Source organism: Monopterus albus, unplaced genomic scaffold (genome assembly GCF_001952655.1).
Source record: "Monopterus albus unplaced genomic scaffold, M_albus_1.0 scaffold253.1, whole genome shotgun sequence".
Classification (NCBI taxonomy): Eukaryota; Metazoa; Chordata; class Actinopteri; order Synbranchiformes; family Synbranchidae; genus Monopterus; species Monopterus albus.
In genome coordinates this window covers 115,655-127,039 of record NW_018128133.1, presented here as the reverse complement: position 1 = coordinate 127,039, position 11,385 = coordinate 115,655, and the positions used below count along the sequence as shown (strand labels likewise).

Genomic DNA, 11,385 nt, shown 5'->3' with positions numbered 1-11,385 from the left:
GGGCTTTTGAACTGCTCTTAGTCTGACCCGTCACCCAGGACCTGTTTGCCTTGGGAGACCCTACCAGGGACATATAGCCCCCGACAACATAGCTCCTAGGATCACTCGGGTACTCAAACCCCTCCACCACAATAAGGTGGCGGTTCAAGGAGGGGATAAATCCCTTCTACAAAATGGAGACGTGGCACTGCAATGTTGTGACTGTGCTAAATTCTATGCCTCCAGAAATGTACCAAACTAGCAAGAAAGTGAAATAGAGAGCACTTCAAGGCTTGAATGTAATCTCCAGTGCTGCAGTTTGTGTTTTTTTCTCTCCTCTCTGTTCCTCGTCCCTTTTCTCCTCATTTATCCCTAGTTTTTATTTCATCTTGCTTCTTTGATTTACTCTCTTTTTCACTCAGCAGTGCCCTTCATGAGGGTCATTTCCAACTTGTCTCCACAGTCCCTTACTGTAGCTCTCATTTCATGTGTGTGCAGTATGTTTAACCACTGTATGCGGATCCTCTCCATGCTCTTCTCTCTTTCAGATTATCAGTTTATTAAATGTCTTCACACCACAGAAATCATTAGAGGAATTTCAGGATGTGTGAGTACTAAACCTTTCTTTGCATAATTACGTTTTCAAGAAAATTATTAATTTAGCTCATGTAACTTACAAAGAAAGATTGCTCTCATTTAATCTGATATATCATATGACTGAGAAAAAAGGGGACTGATTTTATTATACATTATGTACTCATTTGTCCCCCACACCTGCAGTTGTGAGAACACAACTGCTGGAGTGCAGTCAGTTAAAGTACCGTGCGTGTAATCTGAGGCTGCTGGAGGTATCCTGTTCTTATACTGAATGATGTATGAGACTGTGTTCACTTTTAGATTAATCTAGAGGTAAAAGGTGTGTGTTTTTGTAGCCAGAAATCAAAGAAATCAAAGAAATCAAAGAAATCATCATGCCCCAAATAACTCATCAATGACTTAATTGATAAGCCTGTTAACCACTGACAAATCAATAAAATCTTTTCTCAGGTACCTAGTGATGGAGCTGATGGATGCCAACTTGTGCCAGGTGATTCAGATGGAGCTTGATCATGAGAGAATGTCCTACCTGCTCTACCAGATGCTGTGTGGGATCAAACACCTGCACTCAGCCGGCATTATTCACAGGGTAGGAAAGCAAGGCGACACACATTATAGATACCAGCTTTCATCAAACTCGAGTTGACAGTTGTAGGTGAAAGGTTATCCAATCAGAATCGGTGTCCCGCCCCCAAGCCCCCATTTCTATGTGTTGCTTGGTGCAAGAACATATCTGCACTGAGCTGAGCACAGCACAAGGTTGCATGTGTCGCCCCTGCATGCTGCACCAATGTTAAATAACTAACTTATTTACTTTGTAATGTTTTGAATATTGTTTGTGAAAGTTTGACCATGTTACTGTTCCATTTTGTAAGATGCAAATCTCTAAGTTTTACTTTCCTGCCTGAGTATAGTCTCAGTTCCTTCTTATGTCAACTCTATGTTGACTGCTGCACATGCTGCTCCCATGTAGCATACATTCTCTATTATATTCTTATATATTTTTATTATAGTGCTGCTTAAAGTGCCATAGATTTTGTGTTACTTATTTATCTACTTTATATTTCATTTATATTTTGTAGCATTCATGTGGACGGCAAAGTAAGAATTTCATTGTACAGGGAAACACATTTCCTAACTGTGCATATGACACATAAACACTTTGACCGTTTTTCCTAGAGTTGACATAAGAAGGAACTGAGACTATACTCAGGCAGGAAAGTAAAACTTAGAGATTTGCATCTTACAAAATGGAACAGTAACATGGTCAAACTTTCACAAACAATATTCAAAACATTACAAAGTAAATAAGTTAGTTATTTAACATTGGTGCAGCATGCAGGGGCGACACATGCAACCTTGTGCTGTGCTCAGCTCAGTGCAGATATGTTCTTGCACCAAGCAACACATAGAAATGGGGGCTTGGGGGCGGGACACCAATTCTGATTGGATAACCTTTCACCTACAACTGTCAACTCGAGTTTGATGAAAGCTGGTATCTATAATGGTGTTGGTAAATGGTCTTATATTTGTATAGCGCCTTTCTATGCTTTACAGCACACTCAAGGCGCTTTCACACTATTTGGCCATTCACCCATTCACACTCCCAAACACTCACACATTCACCCACCGGTGACATCACCGGGAGCAACTGGGGGTACAGTGCCTTGCTCAAGGACACTGACTGGACAAGCCGGTAATCGAACCGCTAATCCGCAGGTTAGGAAACGACCCGCTCTACCTCCTGAGCCACAGCCACCCCATAATGTGTGTAAGGTGCCTCGGTTTTCATGTCTATCTCCTAAATATGGTTTGGATTCTATGTTTCAGTATCCATTTGTAGTCTATAACATATCTGGGCAACAACAACTGGCAGTGTTCACCATGTGGGAAGTCAGTGAGGGATCAGGTCCTTGTCACCGCACATCAAACCTGACTAGTTGGCCAGGACACCTGTATGAAGACGAATGAGATCTAGGAGATAAAACGTGTGTTACACCTTCCCATTGAAGCTTCTTAAGCAGGTTAATTGGACGGTCAACTGTGGGAGTCACTGTAGAGACATTACAGCGCATGGGGAATTTTAGACTGGGAAACAAAGTGTAGTCATTAAATAATAGGAACAGCATGAATGACAAATATTAAACCAAATAAATTTGTAATTATACCCTTGAAAAAATGAAGCCAATTATTAAATATATATGCAAATATATTTCCAAAGGTGTCAAACTATTCCTTTAAATGTTAGTCATCACAGTCTGAGGTATCAAAATGCCTTATATCTTATATCTGCCAGTCCTCTCTGAGCAACATTAATGGACATAATTAACATAATTAAAATACCAGAAAAAGAGGCTGTCCATTGAAACATGGCATATATATAATATATATATACAATATAAATTACCTATAGTAAATGTAGCATGCAGTTTTTTATGTCAGTCTTTTCTTGTCTGTGTTTTGTTTCTAGGACCTCAAACCAAGCAATATAGTGGTGAAGTCAGATTGCACCCTAAAGATTCTGGACTTCGGTCTTGCCAGGACCGCAGGCACAAGCTTCATGATGACCCCCTATGTGGTGACTAGATACTACAGAGCCCCAGAGGTTATCCTTGGCATGGGGTACAAAGAAAATGGTGAGAATTAACTGAAGAAATATTGTATACTTTTTATATAATTTACCACTAAATGACTGCAGTTTATTGGAACAATTTTTAGTTGTCCTATAAGCACACTCAATTATACAGTATTCTTGTAGTGAGCCAGCACACCAATTTGTACCTGTAGTAATCAAACTTTTGGTACAGTGGGTTATAAAATCATTTTAAGAAATGAAAATTAAAGTTTTCAAACATTAACTAAAAAAAACTTGCAAACTAGTCTGGTTGTGTTGCACTTTGCAAATGAAGTGATGTGAACTGAAGTGTTGGAAGTATGAGTCACAGATTAACAGCCCCCAGAACATCAGACTTGATTGACTGGCAGGCTAAGACTATGACTCATTAACCATATTCCTCCCATGGATGGAAGCATATAGACTCCAAGGCTTTGAATTTCCTGCCACTAGTTAATCCTTCTAAGGCTCTGCTTTTCTCTTTTCTGTATTTCTTTTGTAATTGACCTCTATGTAACATGCCTCTCATTCTCCTCCACTGAATCTAATCACTGTTGCTTCTCCCAGAAAGCTTGATGTGTGTGAAACTAACCCTTGCTTTCCTCTCTTTTCTTTTGCTCCCTGTTCATCTCACCCTCACCTCTGTGCCTGCAGTGGATATATGGTCAGTGGGGTGCATCATGGGAGAAATGGTGCGCCACAAAATCCTTTTCCCTGGCCGGGACTGTATCCTTGTTAACACACAGTATGTGCCTTTCTCACAGTATTTTGGCCAGGTATCGCTTGGTTCCATCATTTTACCCATTCTAGTTAGACTTGATTCGAAGGCTATTCTCCACTTGGCCCGATGTTACCAGTGTGTTCCTGAGGTGAACTAAACCACATTTACATCTGGCCAGCTTTGTAAGACAAAAGAAGATCAATACTAGTTGATCTTCTTTTAAAACCTTTGATATAACTTGCAATCACATCATAAAATAAGCATCATAAATCCTTGTTTTCTAGTTAGTATGTCTGATTCTTCAGCTTTAATCAGTCTAATTTTTTGGAAAGAGCGTTCTATTTAGAGTGTTTCGTTTCTGGAGTGCTGTTTGGTGAGTTCTCCTGCAGTGAAGGGGGCGTAATTGCATCCCCAGATGACTTCTTCCTGTAGGCTAGGGTTCGATAAATAGTCCCCATGTTGAGTTTGTGCACATGTGTACAATACATCTTGCAATCTCAGGATTTCCACATGTGTGAGTCAGACATTTTCATTAGACATTCATTGAATAAAGTAATACATAATCAAAATATTCATTTTAAGCATCTGTAAATAGCAGTTTAGCTGAAGTGTGAGGCAAGTTCAAAGCTTAAAGATGTAGACTGTTAGCATGTTAGCATCTAATGAACGAAAACCACTGTAATGATGGGGAACTAATGACACTGGAAGGTATGAGAAGTAAGATATAAGTTTATACACAGATATGGCTAATTCCTTTGTGTCATGGACTTCAATTGTTGTCCAAATTCTACAAAAAACAAACAAACCAAAAAAACAAACAAAACATGAGTCACATTGTTGTAGTGGGTGGCATCTTTCATTATGATGGAGACGGGCACCATCCTTCTGCTGTACTGTAAATATGTTCCAGCTCTAAATTCCCAGCTGGAATTAGTCCACAACAAACACACTATTTATCCCCTTTGGAGTGATATTTCTTTAAAACTAAAGAGCCTAGGTCTAAAAAATTTATTTGCCTTTTTTTTTGAAAATGAGAGGATACATTTGTGCCACATTTTAGGAGATTTATATGTTCAGTAGAAACAAATGGGCTTGAAGTTGAGAGCTGCAGATACCGTTGTTGTTGGTCTTGGTTTTTTCATAGGATTTGTTGACAGTAACAAATTCCCCAGTCATATCTTTTGAAATGATTATTTTAATTTGAATAGAGGCAGATAAACTGTGAGAAACAGCTGCTTGTGGCTAATGCTCTGATCTTCCTGAACATACAGTCCTTGACAGATTAACACTTTCATATTCTGTCCCTGCTCTCACAACAACCTGAAGTTCTTATTTTCTAACAATTCCTTTCTTTCTTACTATGGCTCAATGAAGGGTAGTCACACATACTTTTGTCTTATGTTGATAAATCATTTCTGGATTGGTACCCTAACCTGTTGCTAATCTTAATTTACTTAATAGAGTTTTTTTAGACCTGAGGTATGGACCTGGCTGAAGTTATCTGCCCCTTCCTGGGTGATTGTCAGATGATGATGCGGAATAGCAGTCTGTCTAAACAGGTCACAGCACAGAGAGCCTCAGGGCGACTGGGTGCTTGATGGCCTTTTAGTAAGGAAAGCGCTGTGTTAAATACAGTAAGTGGTGATGCTGATAGTGTGTTTATACATATGGCATCAGTATATACAGGTAATTACTGGTAAAATGCAGAGATGAGAGGTGGTATGTAATGCATATTGTCACATTGCAGTGGTTGTGGACTATTACAAAATCAAGATGAGTCAATGAATTTCACCTTTTATGGGAAAAGAAAAAAGATTTTGACAGAAAATACTCAAAATCTTTTGTATTATATAAATATTTAGTATTTAGCATGTGCTAAATAAATAATCAACACAGGGATACAATATTAGAACACCTATGTGTCAGTCATTTAGGATGTAGAAATGATAAGTGATACTTGATAGACGCTGGTAACACGAGTGTGTTGCTTGTGCATGTGCCGGTGTGCGTGCCTGTGACCCCAGTGGACATGTGGTCAGTCGGCTGCATCTTTGGAGAAGTGATAAGAGGGACAGTGCTGTTCCCTGGGATTGACCGTATCCTTCTGACCTCCTGCAGCTCCCTCAATACAAACCTGAGGTACATGATTCCCCAATTCATGACATGAGTAACTTGAAGCAAAGAGGAGAGTCATGTTTGTTGGCACTGACACAAAGAGGAAAAACACCTTGAGTTGTTCAAGTGAATTCCACAACTTGGTAAAGAGCCTTAACGAAGCCTCACTGAGCACTGGGTGGATCGTGACCAGTGTGCAATAGACACAAAAAAGGAGGAAGAAGTGTGTGTTGTTCCAGCAAAATGAAATAATGGGGATCTCCTGTCGCCCTGACAGCTAACTGCCTCAACTGGTACTTTGTGAGAGAACGGGGGAAGGGAGGGGGATGTGTGAAGAAATGTGTTGCCAGCACAGATGAAAAATCAGAAGCATATTTGTTCACACTGTCCACTGTTGACAGTGTACAGTATACATATAGTGTGTACATATAGCTGACAGTCAACTATATGTACATGCTATATGTCTTGTTAATCAAAAACTCATAATGTCATCAGGAGGTTCATCAACATGTCTTGGCATTTAAGTCCTGCTTTATAGAAAAGCCTGACAATGCCATGGAAATATATAATATATATAGGCATTTTAGGTATTTTGATTACATTTTAAGGTACATAAAGAGATTGTTTTAAATCTACCCCAGTTTCAGAAAGCCATCAAATGCTGCGCTTTGACTATAGGAACCTAACAAGCAGTATGCACCTTACTTCCTTAAACGATCACTAAGCATAACCTCCGGGGTTGACCCGGACTGCCCTGCTTTGTTTTTCCACTGTATTTTCTCTCTGCTGGTCTCTGTTTAGAGGAGGGAGGGGCTGCTCCTCCAGTCAGCTGTGTGTTTACACATGGTGCTTGTAATGCTAATGCTTCACAAACAATCACTGATAACTGCTCTGTGTGCAGGATAGGATTTCTTATTAACAAACATAAAGGAAAGTGTTCACATTTTGAAATAATTCCATAATTCTCCTTATGATATTTCTTTTTTAATTAACAGACTTCAACCTTTTGTCATTTCTCATGGATGTTTCTGGGATTGGAATGGACACAGCTCTTTTGAAAAGAGAAATACTTTAAGTAACTTGGTAATACACAGTACTTTGAATAAACACTGAGGCGTACATGATGCTGTATATTCCATGTGTGTTTCCCTTAATGATGCCTCCATACCAGACATTGACCAGTGGAACAAGGTGATTGAGCAGCTGGGCACACCCTCACCAGAGTTCATGAAGAAGCTTCAGCCCACAGTGAGGAACTATGTCGAGAATCGGCCAAAGTATGCAGGCCTCACCTTTCCCAAGCTTTTCCCTGACTGCCTTTTTCCTGCTTTTTTTTTTAGCTTAAAGGTGAGAAACCATTTTATCAGATTGCAGCGAGCATGTATATGAGACTTTATTGATCGATTAATTAAATTTAAAACATTTGCAGGTCTAAGCAGTACCCTATCTACTGTATTTTTTTGCAGAATGTTAACCAAAATATCAGGTCTCAACCTAGTATTGTTAAAAAGTGGGATACAGCACCACTCATACCACTCATACATCAAAGCTCTCATGAATCACTTTTGTAATCTGGCTGCTCACTGACAGCATTAAGGGAAATGCACCCAGGGAGAAATGAGAATGGGTTGATGTACTGCTGTTTTGCACGGTTTTTACTGTGACAGGTAGGAACTGAGTCAGATGTCCTTTGGGTCTTAATTATTTTGAACTGAGAGATCAGGAATAAAGTAAGGTAGAAACAGAGGAATCATTTTACACATTTACCATCCTTTCATTATTGATGTGTTGATGTTGAGGTAAATGCCAACAGTGCACCTGGCTCATCTATCTTTCTCTTTTTTCAGTTCAGTTTCTTCAGTCCTTTGATGCTGTAGAGCTATTTATGGTGAAGGTCAATGTGTGTAGCAGAGGGGTGGTATGAGGTTTAAGGGTTCTCAATTTCACATCGGTCCAGGAGAGCCTGAGGGTAGATTGACCAACTGAGTGTCTGCAAATGCAAATGACTTGATGGGACAAAGCAGAATCTTGAGTTTTAATAATGACATAAAAAGGAAGAGAGTATTACTCTGTAAAAGTGGTCTGTGATTGAGTTGCTTTGAAAGTCTGGTTTCCTTTCACAAGCTGTTGCTGTTTATTATTCTCTTTAATCCCTGTCATTTCTCTTTTCTCTCTGTTCTGCCCTTCCTGCCCTTTTGTGTTTCCCCCTGGCTATTGAGTAAATTGTCTTGCCTCACAATGTTTTTCTGCTTTTCTATTCAAACCACAGCTAGTCAAGCCAGAGACCTGTTGTCTAAGATGCTGATCATTGATCCTGCTAAACGGATATCAGTGGATGAGGCCTTACAGCACCCCTACATCAACGTGTGGTATGATCCAGCTGAGGTGGAGGCGGTGAGTAGGCCTTTGGCAGAGCGGCGTATTGATTACTATCCCAGTCCTCTTCGGCTGTTTTTGATTGGTCAGCACTGTTTACTGGCTCTCACTTTGTGTTTGCACTGTCTTACAAGAAATGATGATGATGACTCCCCTCATTTCTTATTTCAACAAAAGCAGCTATAGTAATTTACAACACAACTATCAAGGCTCTGTAACAGTGAAGCCATGCGGGCTGAGTGCATTTATGATTGTGCTTTAAATTTTTGGTTCACATCTCATTTTCATTTCTCTCTCATATTTTTCTTTTTTATATATGGCTTCTGGTGCTAAGTATATTTTAGCTGTAGTCAAATCTTTTGCTAGCACACTTTTTCTGTTGCCTACAGTAATGCATTGTTTTGTCTTCTAATAATGATGGTGTTTCTGGTTTATGTGGTGAAGTCTTCTTCTTCAGTGCCTCATTAGTATGAGGTGACAGTGAGGTTGGGAAAAAGCCATCTGCACTTCTACTTGCAGGAATACAGTAATGAGTACATGACCAGCCAATGAATATCAGTGTTACTGTTGCTGGTTAATAATATCATTTTACATACAGCAAATCTCCACTGTAGTTCCACTGGATACCTTTTAGAAGATTTTATGACTGTGTAATATCAGTGTTACTGTTGCTGGTTAATAGTATCATTTTACATACAGCAAACCTCCACTGTAGTTCCACTGGATACTTCTTAGAAGATTTTATGACTGTGCCCTTGTCTACATTGTTTGGTTGTTGACATTGGTGATGGTTTAATGATAATGTTGTTGTTGGAGTTGATGTGGTATGTATTTCACATGGCTGTAAATGACATTTCAACACATTTTCTGCTGTTTTCCTTTTCTCTAGTGTCATCTCATGCTCATGCAAATATCCATGGTAAATAACAACCACCCTAAATAAAAGAAATTGTATTTGTAACAGAGGGTAGAACAATGTGCACCAGTGATACTGTGTCATACTGGGATTAAGTGGCCTCATTCCAGTGTGTAGCAGCAGGTACAACAGTTTTTATGCATGTGTTTGTGCCAGATCCACAAGGCCGCACATAAACCATCTTTAGGATGTTAAATTGAGAAATGACTACAAAATGAATTTGGTAAATCCTTTTTTGTGTGGAAAACCTCTCACTCCTGTCCTGCTGTGGCTGCTGAATGCTGACCTGTAACTGTCCCTTATCTCACAGAGGTTTGAGGGTGGCCCTGTCAACTGCAGTGACAAAGGGGAGAATTATGGTGTCAGAGTCTGGGGCAGGATCGCTATGAATGCATATCTGGTTGCCAGACAGCATATTTGTGCCCTGTTAGTTGAAATGATATGGGAGGAGGACACACTTTAGCTGGGCAACCCTCCAGATTTGTTCTTATCTCACTGTCACTGTCATTGTGTGTATAGAGAACAAACTGTATTGATATAATTTAATTAAATAAATTACCATTATGTGTGATTAATAGTAAATAGAGTATTGGGTGTTTATTGTCTTACATTTACATAATTTCAACATAATCCACATGACGTGCCCGCTTTCTACACAAGACTCTTTGTTGCTACCTCAGTGGCTTTGTGTACATAGTGTCATGTATATGTCACGTGAAATTAATCTTGTCGACTGAGTCATTAGCTCAACTGTTACTAAAATAATTGTACTCTCTCTTTTAGCCTCCACCCCAGATTTACGACAAGCAGCTGGATGAAAGAGAACACTCAATTGATGAATGGAAAGGTAAGATAAATAATGCATGTTAACAGGAAATGTGTGATTTAGCAATATTAGACAGCATGTCAGAAAAAATAAAACATGTTTGTATCTATATTTTAAACCTCTGTGTTGTTTTACATTTATATTTTTTGTGTTACTTGCTTGTGTCCTATTATATTGTGTTTCCTTTGTGTTGGTTGACAACATTTTCCTCAAAACCAACTACTAAAAGGAAAATTAAAGTCTTTGTTTCTTTGTCCCTTACATATACTGAACTTATTTTATTTTTACCACTTTGTCATTTAACTTTGGTCCTTGCCAGAACTAATCTACAAAGAAGTGATGAATTTTGAGGAGAGAACGAAGAATGGCGTTGTGAAGGGACAACCTTCACCTTCAGGTACTCTCAGTGCATAACCCTAATCGATCTGTAAGTGAATTTACTATAACTTTATTGGATTTATCCTTTGTAAATAGAGAAATCCATTGTTTTGTTGATCATGTGTCTCTGTCTTTTGCAACTCAAGTTAAATGTTGTTTAGTTCAGTGGTGTCATTTTGTGCCAAGTGTATATGTGAAATGACAATGTAGGACAGCTAATTAAAAATGCTAATATTGCCTTTTAGTACAGAATATTTAATAGTAGATGGTGTGTGAATGGCTAAAGGTTTGGATCCTTTGGGGTCCATCGGTTTTCAGCTTTAGCAGACATTTTATACTGTCATTCTCTTTGAAAGACCTCCGCCTCCACAGTAAGTGCTGTTCCCATAGTTTGCCACAGAGAGGCGGTATGGAATTATGTTAACATCTTGACCAGACTACCCACACTCATGTCACTGGAGACATGAAAAATAGCTTGTTGCTTGATCTGAGAGACAGGCATTCTCCTTTTTGAAGAGTTGAAGAGCTGGCTAAACTCATGCCAAGTCCTGCAGAGACACAGGACTGTGAATGTGATTTTGAAATACACTGAAGTCTGAACATTTGATTTGATTTGATTTATTCTTTCAAGCATGTAAAGATAGTTGATATGTCAACACACATAATTTTACACATATCCAACAAATGCTAATCCAATATCAATTTGCTTATACCTAGTACATGCTTGAATGGAGTAGGAAGAAGTCAGACTTATCCAGTCCTACCCCATGACATCATCTTACCATCATTGGTTTGCAAGCAATAAATGATTCACTTCTATTCTCTTCTACACCACACAAGTAATATATTAAAGAATTATTACA

At 39.0% G+C, this 11,385-nt stretch overlaps 1 protein-coding gene across 1 annotated transcript in view; it reads left to right on the top strand.

Annotated features, from left to right (window-relative positions):
• Positions 1-11,385, top strand: part of mapk10 (mitogen-activated protein kinase 10) — a 40,443-nt gene that overhangs the window by 19,170 nt on the left and 9,888 nt on the right. The window contains exons 5-12 of the mRNA XM_020621090.1: positions 528-586; positions 1,027-1,165; positions 3,047-3,212; positions 3,845-3,916; positions 7,198-7,380; positions 8,296-8,420; positions 10,102-10,165; positions 10,464-10,541. Of these exons, the coding sequence (XP_020476746.1) occupies positions 528-586; positions 1,027-1,165; positions 3,047-3,212; positions 3,845-3,916; positions 7,198-7,380; positions 8,296-8,420; positions 10,102-10,165; positions 10,464-10,541 (886 nt within the window). The remainder of the gene's footprint in view (positions 1-527; positions 587-1,026; positions 1,166-3,046; positions 3,213-3,844; positions 3,917-7,197; positions 7,381-8,295; positions 8,421-10,101; positions 10,166-10,463; positions 10,542-11,385) is intronic.